The 13,787-nt window shown below is 39.8% G+C and overlaps 1 protein-coding gene across 7 annotated transcripts in view; it reads left to right on the forward strand.

Moving 5' to 3' along the window:
- MYH10 (myosin heavy chain 10) overlaps positions 1-13,787 on the forward strand; it is a 163,587-nt gene that overhangs the window by 57,798 nt on the left and 92,002 nt on the right. For 3 of the 7 annotated variants that reach the window (XM_063629434.1, XM_063629431.1, XM_055258506.2), the window contains exons 5-7: positions 3,082-3,184; positions 3,805-3,834; positions 10,710-10,802. In XM_063629434.1, the coding sequence (XP_063485504.1) occupies positions 3,082-3,184; positions 3,805-3,834; positions 10,710-10,802 (226 nt within the window). The remainder of the gene's footprint in view (positions 1-3,081; positions 3,185-3,804; positions 3,835-10,709; positions 10,803-13,787) is intronic. The other 4 variants (XM_063629432.1, XM_063629435.1, XM_063629436.1 and 1 more) reach the window with 2 other exon arrangements.

Below are 13,787 nucleotides of genomic sequence, written 5' to 3' on the forward strand. Positions count from 1 at the left end.
ATACCATTTAACTCAAAATTCTACCTATCGTTGTTTATTTGGGAGGCAGGGAGATGGGGAAGAGATAACAGAAAAAAACTATTTGAAGTTTATCTAAAAAAATAAACCTCGGAGTCTACTTGATTTCTTTTTACTCTTTTCAAAAAGAAGGATGACGGTGGGTGCTCTGGTTAGTCACGTTTCAGAACCACTGAATATGGTGCTGGCTTGGAAATAAGCCACATGTATGGGGAATAAGAATAAGATAAAGATAACTTTTTTTTTTTTTTTGAGATTAAGTCTCGCTCTGTTGCCCAGGCTTGAGTGCAGTGGCAAGATCTTGGCTTACTGCAACCTCCATTTCTCAGGTTCAAGCAATTCTCCTGCCTCAACCTCCCGAGTAGCTGGGATTACAGGCGCCCGCCACCATGCCTGTCTAAAAGATAACATTTTATATCACCTGAGAATGAATGTCTTTGTCAGTCATTGATATTGGGAGGTGGGCTGAATCATCCGGGGGAAACAATTAGATTAAATTCTTACCTGAAATCATAAAATTTTTTTCAGATTGAAGATTCAGCTGTAAAAAGTGAAACTATCAAAGTTGTAAAAGAAATCCAACATGGATTTAATAATACAGATGATATAAAAATCAGAGTACAGATTGATGTAATCTTGGTTGCCAGAAAGGCCTCTTTTAGCATGAATAGTGGGCAGAAACCTTAAAATAAAAGTTTGGTAGATTGGAGTACCTAAGATTCAAACACTTGTGGGTGGCAAATCAGAAGGGAACTAATGTTACGATAACATGAGGGGTGGTTAATAAGCTTCACATAGGAAATAGTCTTATAAACCATTAAGTGGGTTATATCTAGAATTATCAGCTCTTGGAGCTAGAAAGGATCTAATCCAATGCCTGCATTTTAGAGATTTGGGATACTGAGGCCCAGAGAAGAAAATTTCTTCACTGAGGCCAACAGTTGGTCACTAGGGTTCCTTCACCCAGTCTTCCCTGCGGTTGAGTTTGTGGTTATCTGGGTGCAGAGTTAAGAAGATAATGCAACCAGTAATTTTTCAGTAAACTACCAAAAAATTTAAGTTTTGGACACTTCAAATAGTACATTTTTTTTTTTTTTAGACAGGGTCTTGCTCTGTTGCCCAGGCTGGGGTGCAGTAGCACAATCACAGCTCACTGCAGCCTCAACTTCCTAGGCTCAAGAGATCCTCCCACCTCAGCCTCCTGAGTAGCTGGGACTACAGGTGGGAGCCACCACACCCAGCTAATTTGTTGTTTTCTTTGTAGATAGGGGTCTCATTATGCTGCCTTGGCTGATCTTGAACTCCTGGGCTAAAGCGATTCTCCGGCCTTGGCCTCCCAAAGTCCCAGCATGAGCCACTGTGGCCGGCCCAAATAGTGCAATTCTAGGTACAATTCCAAGAAAGAGTCCAGCTTTGTTAGAAAAATTAGATTTTCAATCCAAGGATTAAATGCTTAGAGGATTATTCGTTGGCAATGTATATAATAACATTTTTGAGTTTGGGGTTTTTTTTTAAAGAAAAATTAATTAGATATTGAAATTTTTATTATAATCCAAATTGAGAATTTTGTTGACTGTAAAGTTAGGTTTGCTTTGATCATGTCTTAGGGGAGCTTCAGTGTTTGAGCAGAGGCCGTAATTCAGGTCTCGCTGTGTGCGTAGCAGCTTGTCTGAATTTCAAGCCTAGTACAAAGTAGAAATGAAAACTTTTGAAATGTGCCAGCCTTGCTTGTAAATATGAATCATTTAAAATGGTGGCATTTGCCCTCATTCACACAACAAAATTCATAGTATTTACTCATTTTGACAACAAATTATGTCTGCCTATGTGTCAACACTGGGAAAAGTTACAAGGATTAAAAAGAAACAAAACAGAGGCTGGGCAGGTGGATCACTTGAGGTCAGGAGTTTGAGACCAGCCTAGCTAACATGGCTAGACCCTGTCTCTACTAAAAATACAAAAACTTAGCCAGGCATGGTGGCGCACGCCTATGGTCCCAGCTGTTTGGGAGGCTGAGGCAGGAGAACTGTTTGAACCCAGGAGGCAGAGGTTGTAATGAGCCGAGATCACGCCACTGCGCTCTAGTCTGGGCAACAGAGCAAGACTGTCTCAAAAAAAAAAAAAAAAAAAAGAAAGAAAGAAACAAAACACACAAATAAATAAATAAATGAGGCTTTAGCCCCTGCCATCAGGAACCCAGCCTATGAGGCCAGCAAATAATGGGAAGATCTTTAACAAGGGTGAATGAGGCACAACATTGGCACCAGGAAGCAAATCGTCACTAGCTTGCTCTGAGAGGGGGATCTGAGAAGGCTTGCAGTGGCTTTGAAGATGAGTATCAATACCAGCAGGCATCTCAGTTCTTTCAGCTCCTTCAGATTAAATCATAATTAATTTAATTGTTTTAGGGATTCTCTTTTTGCAGTGCTGGATATGTTTATGGTACTGAGGAGTTTTCTTCGTGAATGTTCTAATAAATTTCACTTCTCTGGTAGAACCCCCCCACCCCCAAGGGAAAAAAGAGTGTCGTGAACATTTTCTTGTGTCCTCTTACTGGCATCTATCAAGAAATACTTGGGTTGCCTGGGCGCAGTGGCTCAGGCCTGTAATCCCACTGCTTTAAAAGGCCGAGGTGAGCAGATCACTTGAGTCCAGGAGTTCGAGACCAGCCTGGCCAACATGGCGAAACCCCATCTCTACTAAAAGTATAAGAATTAGCCGGGCATGGTGGTGTGTGCATGTAATCCCAGCTACTTAGGAGGCCGAGGCACAAAAATTCTTTGAAGCCTGGAGGCAGAGGTTGCAGTGAGCCAAGATCGCGCCACTGCACTCCAGCCCGGGCAACAGAGTGAGACTCTGTCTCAAAGAAAGAAAATAATTATTTGGGTTTATTATTTAATACCTCTTACAAGAATAATTAACTACTGCTGATAGTTATTTTTTCTATTCTCTTTTTATTTTTATTAATAATTGTTCCAATACAATTTAATTTTATCAGTTGTAATTTTGGAATGCATGTGCTGTGCTTTCGTTAAAGCAGCCTATATTAATTCTTTCTTTCAGGGGTGAGTCAGGTGCTGGAAAGACAGAAAATACAAAGAAAGTTATTCAGTACCTTGCCCATGTTGCTTCTTCACATAAAGGAAGAAAGGACCATAATATTCCTGTAAGTTTCTGCTCTGTTGTTTTTTAAATCATCGTCTTATTCTTTTATAATTTCAGAAACAAAAATAAGGAAGCCAGTCTACTCTCCACACTGTTATAACTGACAGCTCCCTTGTCTCCACCCGCTCCCCGCCACCTACCCAGCAACGCTTTTTTCCACCCCAGAGGCTAGGATACAAGGAAATTGCTGTTAAAGAGGCTTTCTGACAGGGCAAACTGGAATTATGGCTGTGGCTTGATGCCTAATTTCTTGCAAAGATTTGCTGAGAATTGTTCAGCAGTGCTTATGAAGACTTATTTTCCACCAAAAGAAGATGCTTGCCTATTTTCAGCAGTTCTTTCTGAACTTGCAGTAGCCTCTTGCTACTACCCACAGCGGCTTGAGGGGAGGGTAGAGATACGGGAAGAAGTGATGATAGAAAAAGGGCAAGAATAGAAATGTCAGTTCTCCTTAATTTTTAGACATGCAGAAGTGGTAGTTAATACAGCCTGAGAGAATGCCAGCCAACCCAGCTTCCACAGTTTTCAACTGCACATTGGCTTGGTGCTTTGGAAATGGCTTACTGCTAGGCAAAGACTCAAACTTGCTAACATTTGCATTTGTCTGTTTGTAATGAACAGCAGGAATCGCCTAAACCAGTGAAACACCAGGCAAGTGCACTTCTTTATGCTTCTTAGTCTTGAGTGTTTGCACTAATTTCTGTCTGTAGATTGAGTCTCTGCTAGAATCAAATGCCACTAGTTCTAAGTGAAATCTGTCATTAAAAAATTTTAATTTTGAAAATGTATTGCTTAGAGCCTTATTCTTTCTTGAGAAGCGCATGCCGTTTTGCTTTAAATTTGTTTTCTCGATAAATTTTAATATTTATTTGCCCTTTTATCATGACATTGAACTGCATGTTTATGAAGCCTATAAATTATGGTGTCATATGTCATTTACTAGGTGGAATTATTTTAATACTTACCAGACACATGGAAACCTAGCTTTGTGCCCCCCCCACTACATTTTGAATTTGGGGCTGCCCCTTTAAAAGTTGTACCTTTGGAGCTAACAAATTTCTGATCTGTTAAAGTTTTATGGCATGGCATAGTTTATGCCTGTATGTGTTTTAAACCAAAGGCCCAATTATACTTAATATATAAAATAAATTAGAGCTGGGCACAGTGATACACACCTATAGTCCCAGCTGTTTGGGAGGCTGAGACAGAAGGCCTGAGCCCAGGTATTTGAGGCTGCAGTGAGCTATGATCACACAACTTTGCTCCAGCCTGGGCAACAGAGCAAGACCTCATCTCTATAAATAAGTAAAGTAAAATCAATTACAATTTTCTTTATGCTGGGCAAGTAGTGGAAGACTGTTATTCTTCCTAGTTATCAGATGCCTGCCTTTTAGCTCCATAGACCATAGCAGTGAACAAACCAAGAATCGTAGCATGACCTCCATTTCTCACTACCTGGTAGGAGAAGGAGGGCAGACCTGAGCCAGATACCTTGGATAGAGTAGGACATCTATACTTGGATTTAATCCTTTCCCTAGCATTGGAATGGTTTTGGTTGGTCTTCCACAAACATAATGATACAAAGCTGATATAAAGCAAGAAACAATAATATTGAGTTATAGAAATGATCTGTTAATATAAAGAAATAATCGTAAATATCTAAGGAATTGTCATAGACACTGAGATTTTAAGATATCTTTCTTAAGATTCTTAAGAGATTGCCAGCCACCAAGCTGTACTGTACCTGTGAAAGCCTACGATGTCCTTTTGCTCCTTTAGCTGCAGAATAGACCAGTGATACAAATGAAGAGGGTAAATGAAATAATCTTTATCCTGTAGGATATTTAAAAGCTTCTTTGCCAATTAAAGAAGGAAAATCTGGACCAGAAACCAGATTTTCTTTATGCTTTAGAGGTACTTGCTAAATGTCATTTTAATATGTACTTGTGTCGCTATTGAAATAGTGTTAAGCAGTTAATACACAGATTTAGGTTTTCCAAATTCCCTATGGAACACATAAATCATTGTCGTTAACATTTCGTTTCGATGTCATTTTAAACTACAGAGTGGATCCCTGTTGTATGTGAGTAGCATGCCTACCCCCACTTAGATTTTACTTTGAGTCAAATCAATCCCTGGGAAGCACGTTCTCCCAAAGAAGGCAGCAGCTTCTTTGGGCCATGCTTCCCGGTCATTGCCGATTTGCATGTCGTACTGCATGTGTCCACTGTGCACACAATCTTCAATGCTGCTTTTCCCAGGTTGATTTTAATGGTAGTTAAGCAGTAGGTATGCGATGTCTTTAGAAATATTAGAATACTCGTTCTCAATTTTTCTTCCCCAACACAACTGAGGAACATGAAATACTTAACAAGCACGGTAGGGAATGGTCACACCCTGGAAGGGTCCCGTCAAGAAGTTACTTCTCCCCCTGCTGGGTGTCCCTGTCTGCTACTTCTTCACCCCACTTGAATGATTGCCTTAAAGTTATAGTTACAATGTGAAAAGTCTGTACTTTCCAAGGTCACAGTTTCTTTTGGTTGATTTGATACCACTGGTTTGTGATTTTACATTGAACTTTATAAGCAAAAGTTAAATTCTGAGGAACCATGTGTATACATCGGTAGTATGAATTGTAAACCCAAAGGGGAGGGCATTTCTAGGCTCCTGATTTTGTCAGTCCTTTATTTATTTGCTTGTTTATCTACTCATTCTTTTTTTGAAACAATTTAAATGAGATATAATTCACATACCATTCAATGTACCCATTGGAAGTGTACAATTTAGTGTTTTTCGTATATTCACATTATGCAATTATTCTCATAATCAATTTTAGAACATTTTCCTCACCCCAAAAGAAACTCCATACCCATTAGCAGTCACCTGCCATTTCCCCCCAGCTCCTGGCAAGCACTAATCTATTTTCTGTCTCTATGTATTTGCCTATTCTGGACATTTCATGTGAATGGAATCATATAATATGTGGTCCTCCCTGATGGTTCTTTCTTTTAGCATAATATATGCAAGGTTCATCCAGATTCTAGCACATATAAGTACTTCATTCCTTTTTATGGCCAAATAATATTCCATAATATTAAATATGTGTCACGTTCTGTTTATCCATTCATCAGTGAATGGATATGGATTTTTTTCTACTTTTTGGCCATTGTAATTAATGCTGCTATGAATACTCATGTACAAGTTATGGTGAGAACATATGTTTTCATTTTTCTTAGGTAGATACCTAGAGGTAAAATTGCTGGGTCATATGGTAATTCTGTTAAACATTTTTAAAGAAACTGTACCATTTGACATTCCCACCAGGAACATGTGAGAGTTCCAGTTTCTCCATATCCTCATCAGCACTTGGCATTATCTGTGTTTTTATTAAAGCCATCCTAGTGAGCGGTGTGGTCAGTCTTTTATGTTTACCTTTTAAATTTAGTCTTCATTTTCGAAATATGAACAAATATAAGCAAATCAGTTTTCAAAATTAAAGTGTCAATACTTAAGTAAACTTGAAATAAACATTTATTTATGAACTTTTGGTGTACTTTTTATAATAAAATTAAAGGTCTTATTTGGCTATATCCCCTTAGTATCCACCAGCTGCAAGTACAGCTTCTGTGTGCCCTCTTTCCTCATGAGAGGTTGCTCTTAGAGACCCTCAAAGTCTAGCACAGAGTTCACAAAGCCTCAACACAGTGCAATTTCAGAGCAGATTTGAAAATGATTAAGTTCTAAAACTTGGCCATCCCCTACGAATGATACCTTCAAGCCACCCCACTTGTCTCCCTGTGTTTCCAGTCATCTTCACGACGACTTTGTATCTGGTTTAAACTGTGCTGAACTAAGACAGAAAGGTGATAGATAGCAAGTAGCAAGTAATGAGAGCCTGCCAGTTGAGATTAGAGTCTGGTTTTCAATATGTGATTGGTTGCTGCTGCCTGCTTTTAACCTTCCTGCAGCTCTGCCCTGCCAGGCCTGCAAGGTACACACCGATCTCAACCTAAGTCCCCTTGCTGGCTGAACTGGACTTTTGAAAGAGGTATATATTTTTAACCATTTCGAACTCATGCTATGTCATATAGCAAATGTATATGATATACTATGTGATAAACCCAGGAGTATAATTTTCACTATGACTGGTAAACTTTGAAAGCAGTATATAACTCTAAATATTTAGAACTTTAAAAATCATTTCAATAGCTAAGGCTGCTTGTTTTCTACATTCCAAAATAACATAGAATAGAAACGAGGGACATTGCCCATCCAGTTCTAAAGGAAAAGTGAATAGTCACTGCCCCCTGATGGTTTACAAATGCCTTCATAATTTGGTTGAGATCTGTTAGCACCATTTATCTAATTATGAAATTGTTCAACGCAGAAATTATCTCATGTTAATTTCTGTATGTTAAGATAATTGGCTTTGTACCAGGTTTTTGGGGATTCGTTTGGGGAGTTTTTGAGATCGTTACTCAGTCTCACCAGTGTCCACAAATCCGTTAGTAGGAGTGATACCATGACACTATCAATGTAGTGGGACCACCAAGAGGGACGGAGGAGTGCCTGAGTCCACCATTATTACCATGGTGACTCTGAGGACCCATAAATCTTCTTGCTGCCTTTGGCTCACCACCATCCCCTCCCCAAATACTTCTAGAATTCCAGGTTCCAACCTTTTGGCTTCCCTGGACCACACTGGAGGAAGAAAAATTGTCTTGAGCTACACATAAAATACACTAACGATAGCTGATGAGCTATTTAAAAAAAAAGGGTTTGTGCATAATTTTCATGATATCCACCATCACAGATAAGCAAAAAATGTCCTCACATTTAAAGAGTTGGACACCCGTGGAACCTCTGATAATACATTCATTCAGCAAAACATTTGCCAAGCATCATTTTGACCTGATACTGACTGAGTTAGGCACAGGGGATACAACCAGGTTATTTGAAGCCAATACAAGAAGAGTAGAATCAGTGGATCTCTCTCTCTCTCTCTCTCTCTCTCTCTCTCTCTCACACACACACACACACACACACGCACACACACACAGACACACACACACACACACACGGGAAAAGAAAAGAACCAATGAAAATTTTGACTCAAATAATCCTTTTAGCCATATCTAAGTAATATTAAAGTAAGATATGCATTACTGGTTTTATGTACAAGTTAGGAAAACCCTTTAAAGATGGACAATCAAAGTCTTTTTCTTATGATTTGGTAGGATGGTGTGTGATTTTAAGGAATCCAAGGTCTAGCAGTAGATATTTAGTATTAAGGTAATGCCCCACTTACCAGAATGCCAGTGTTTTTCCAAGTTTCCACATTCTCATCACATAGATTGAATTAGGTTTAAAAAAAAAAAAAAAAAGGCTTTTAGAGACCCAAACAGTTAATGCAAAGTGAGTATACCAAGGGCTTTGCAAAATATTGGTCATAGGAATGCTGATGGAACTGACTGCCGACCCCGGGGGGGTGGAGGAAGGCAGTCTATTCTATCTCCAAATAATGACTGGCATTTTTAATTTTAATTTTTTTTTTTGGAGATGGAGTCTCTCGCTCTGTCTCCCAGGCTGGAGTGCAGTGGCGCGATCTCGGCTCACTGCAACCTCTGCCTCCTGGGTTCAAGCGATTCTCCTGCCTCAGGCACCCACCACCACACCTGGCTAATTTTTTTGTATTTTTAGTAGAGATGGGGTTTCACCGTGTTAGGCGGGATGGTCTCGATCTCCTGACCTCGTGATCCGCCCGCCTTGGCCTCGAAAAGTGCTGGGATTACAGGCGTAAGCCACCGCGCCCGGCCCCTGACTGGCATTTTTAACAATGGCTCTCAGTCATCAAAGTTGTTCAGGATATCATGCTTAAGACAGTTTGGCAGCATGTAATGGTTTAGAAAAATTGACAGCACGAGACCATCCTGGCTAACACGGTGAAACCCCGTCTCTACTAAAAATACAAAAAGCCAGGCGTGGTGGCAGGTGCCTGTAGTCCAAGCTGCTTGGGAGGCTGAGGCAGGAGAATGGCGTGAACCCAGGAGGCGGAGTTTGCAGTGAGCCGAGATCGCGCCACTGCACTCCAGCCTGGGCAAGTGAGATTCCGTCTCAAAAAAAAAAAAGAAAAAGAAAGAAAGATAGAAAAATTTACAGGAAAAATAGTCTGGTAAGGGTTTTGAAGTGAGGAAACCAGATTTGTTGTACAGGGAGGAAACTGTCCAACACCAAGAAAATGAACTGATGCCATGTAATGACATCCACATAGCTTGAGGTTCTCGACAAGACTGGTTCCTGACTGGCTTCAGCTGAACACGGTTATAGATTGTAGTTAAGACCGGTGAACATGCGGACAGTCCAGATGGTGCTGTAATGGATGTAGGCGGACCAGGTCCCCTTCCTGTGTAATGTGCCTCAGGAACACTTACCCACCGTTTCAGCTGAGTGACAGTCCACACCAGGGTGTCGTGACAGAACTGTACAGATGACATGTATTTGTTCTTTTTTTTTTTTTTTTTGAATTTGATGGTGATGGAGTGCATCACATACCAAATGCCACTAATTTAAAAGCCTTATGTGAGGTTCTTTATATTCATCTTTTTTGCTTAGAGTATCACATTTCCTAGTGGCTTTTATTTAGTTAGTTTTTCTTTAGGTCTAAAATACTGTGGGTATTTTAAAATATAGGGGTAAGATTTATGTTTGGAAAAAGCAGATTTAAGTCATAAAATATAATTCTGAAATTACATTCCAGAAACACAACATCACTTCTGGTGCTTTTCGTGGCCAGAAATGGCATCATGCTTTCTCATACAGCTTTCTATTGTGTTTCATGATTAAAGTACATATTAATATATTTCCGCCGTTTGTAAAATCTGTTTTATAGCCTAATTTACATATAAGTAAAGACACTGACTAAAGCAGACATTTTACCAAATGCTGTCTACTTAGCCTTTTAAATCTGAGCAGGTTAGCAGCATCAGCGTCTTTACCATCCTCTGAAAGTGGAGGTGAAGACATTGCCCTGTCTATATGATAGAGATAGTATATGAAACTCCTTGGAAAACTGGAAAGTGCTACATCAGTACAGTGGTAACTGTTAAATTAACTGCCTTAAAGTTTTCAAATAAGGCAGAGTTGAAATAAACAGAAGTATTAATATGTTCTTAATTGGTGTCGTGCTAAATTTCATTTCATGAAAGCCAATCTGTTTTATTTTCGAAATTATCTGCCTGATTTATGTGCCCCATGCTTAAGTTGATCTTCTCTGTTCAGCGTGACATTTTCTTCTCCTTGTGATCACTTTATAGATGCTAATTTTTTCCTTTAGTAGAGTCCATTATCATAACCAGGATTAAGAAGCCAACAGAAGTTGCTGGATGGCAGACAGAATGAAAGGATTGAGGAAAAGATGCAGTTTCTTTTTTAGAAATTTTTTCCCTGATGACACGAGTAAAGACATTAGATTAACGTACATCTGCTTTTATTTGTGTGTGTGTGTGTGTGTGTGTAATGTCTTTTAGGGGGAACTTGAACGGCAGCTTTTGCAAGCAAATCCAATTCTGGAATCATTTGGAAATGCGAAGACTGTGAAAAATGATAACTCATCTCGTTTTGTAAGTTTCAAAGCACCAGAAGCTTTTATTTCCTTCGATTTCTAGTTAAATGTCTACTGTGATTAAGCAAATGAATTACTTTTCTTCCTAGATTTTAAGAAGCTAATAGATGTAGTTCTGTAGACATAATACAAGCTCACATGTAATTTTAAATTTTCTAGTAGTCACATTTGAAAAGAAAAAAGGTAATGTGTAAGTAACTTTAATCATTTTATCATACAGAAATGTATAACTCTATGTCTTATTTTATGGATATGTAATTTAACCTCTGAGCTTATTTATCTTTGATTGGTCAATAACACCTGTCAGTGGAATTGGAGTAGAGATTAAATGGTGTGCACGTTGAGCACTTAGCCCGGCACTAGGCATAGTAAACATTCAATGCATTAGATGTGGTAAACTGACCTTTTCCTACCTTGCTATTTTCTGTGGGATTTGGACTTCAGAATAATTTGTCACTCCTATGACTCCTTTTTAAAAAAAAATTTTTTTTTGAGACAGGGTCTTGCTGTGTCACCCAGCCTGGAGTGCAGTGGCACAGTCATAGCTCACTGCAGCCACAAACTCCTGGTCTCAAGGCATCCTCCTGCCTCAGTCTCCCAAGGAGCCGGGACTACAGGCTCACACTACTTCACCAGGCTAATTTAAAATAATAACTTTTTTTTTTTTTTTAGAGATTAGGGTCTCACTACGTTGTCCAGTTCTTTGGGAGGCTGAGGCAAGAGGATCACTGGAAGCCTCAGCCTCCCAAAGTACTGGGATTACAGTAGTGAGCCACCACACCCAGCCTAAAAATTCTTCTTAGCTATTCAACTTGAAAGCTTTACTTTCCTCCTCAGTTTGACTAGCTATACCTGTTCACCTGAGAATGTTATCCTAAGTGATGGCCAGGTCTCTGTTACTTCAGGGACACTGCCTCTCTCCACCCCAGTTGCTCAGCTTCAACATCGTCACAGCAAATCATCTCTAAACCCATATTCAACACAATGGACATTCCTCCATTAAGTCTTTTGCCCTGGATTATGGTCATCAAGTTTCAGAAACCCCTTCCACTGTTAGATTGAAGAAGGATTTCATTGTTCAGTTATTTCCACTTAAGTTGTTCAAATTAATTCTTCCCTTTTCTTTCTCCTTGCTCTGAAGTATTGGTAAAAGTCAAGAAAGCCAGAGTAAAAGAGACCTCAGTTCTAACAGTTCATTGATGGATAATTTGGGGGATCTAGTGTCATTGTGACATGCTTTTTAAAACTGAGATAACATCATGGTCTGCACATTAATTTTCCGATGGCGTGGTTGCTATGGTTAGTGGAAGCGAGCAGATTCAGGATCGCAGAGGACCCAGCAAACACAAGGGCAACCAGAAAGCCCTCTGGGTTAGTTCACTAGGGCTGCGATATAAAAGTACCACAGACTGGGAGCAGCATAAACAACAGAAATGTACTTTTCCACAATTCTGGAGGCTAGAAGTCTGAAGCAAGGTGTTGGCAGGATTGGTTTCTTTTGTGGCCTCTTGTAACTGAACCCAAGTTCAGCTGCATGCCACTTGAAAGCCACCCACGAGAGATCAGAGTTGGTGGGAGGAAAAGCAGGTTTATTTGGAGAGCCAGCAAACAAAGAAGATGGTGGACTAGTGTCCCAGAGGACCCTCTCAAGTCAGAACACATTTTAGGCTGTTTTTATGTTAAGGCAGGGGGAAGGGGAGAGGGTTGGGATGAAGAGGTAACTGACGACCACAGACATCTGGGCGCCGGCAAGGGTCCGAGGAGGTTGGGAATGTCCTTGTCCTTAGTCAAGTCACAGTGCTCTCATAAATCTTTAAGAAAACATAGTTGTTCACACACTTCTCCTTTAATCTCAGAGTTAGTTTTAAAAACTACCTGATTGCTGTTTTTGCATATTATCTCAGTGCTCTAAAATTATCCTTGCCCATGTGCAGGAATGGGTAAAGGCCGCTTAAACAAAAATGGAGTTATGTTAGTTCTCTTGCTGATTCACTGTATACTCTTTCTTTAGCTTATAGATGGTTGTATTCTCCCTGTGTCTTCACATGGCCTTCCCTCTGTGTGTATCTGTTTCCTAATCTCTTCTTATAAGGACACCAATTATATTGAAGTAGGGTGCACCCTAATGACCCTTTTTTAATGTAATGACTTCTTTAAAGACCCTCTTCCTAATTACAGTTCCATCATGAGGTCCTGGCGGTTAGGACTTCAACACAGGAATTTGTGCAGGGACGCATTTCAGCCCATAGCACCTTCAGAGATAGTTTCAGTGCAAGACGCTTTCCAAGTTATGTAAGAAATAGGGATGTATTTTCTTGGAATAGTTTATTCCCAGTAAGATAAAATTTGAAGATTCACTTAATCCAAGTTCATCTAGTAATTAATTTAGCTTTTTATGTGCGAAGTGGGATAACAAATGTGCCTGTGTCAGTAGGAGGCATGCCTGTGACTTGACTTGTGGGTTTAGAAACGATCTGAGGAAACTGCATTCCTTCAGGCTTTCCGTCATTCTCCTGGATCATCCCCATTGAGCCTGAGCCACAACTAAATTTGAAATTTTCCTACTGAAATGCCCTGTGTTTAGTGGCTATATCACAGGAAAGAAGGAACAGTGAGCTGCCAGCTTTGGTATGTGAATCTCCATCAAGATCTTCAAGGACTTCTTTGTGGAAAATCGTTTATCTTACCACAGAAATCAAGTTACTAATCTATTCTGTTTCCGCCCCCAGCCCTAAAACCATGCCCTAAATTCAAGAGAGACAGTTTTGGTGCTCATTGGCCCCCCTTTTTCCTGGAAAAGATAAATTGCTACTAAGCCGTCATTTGTGTCCTTGGGTAAAGAATATAGTGATTATGTTAGGAAGTGTAAGGATTTATCTCCCTGCCAGGGTGTGTTTCAACTCATTATTTTAGTGTTTGGGACAGATATAATTCTGTATTAGTTATCAATTGCTACGTAACAAATGATCCTAAAACCTGGTGG

Source organism: Symphalangus syndactylus, chromosome 20, assembly GCF_028878055.3.
Source record: "Symphalangus syndactylus isolate Jambi chromosome 20, NHGRI_mSymSyn1-v2.1_pri, whole genome shotgun sequence".
Lineage (NCBI taxonomy): Eukaryota > Metazoa > Chordata > Mammalia > Primates > Hylobatidae > Symphalangus > Symphalangus syndactylus.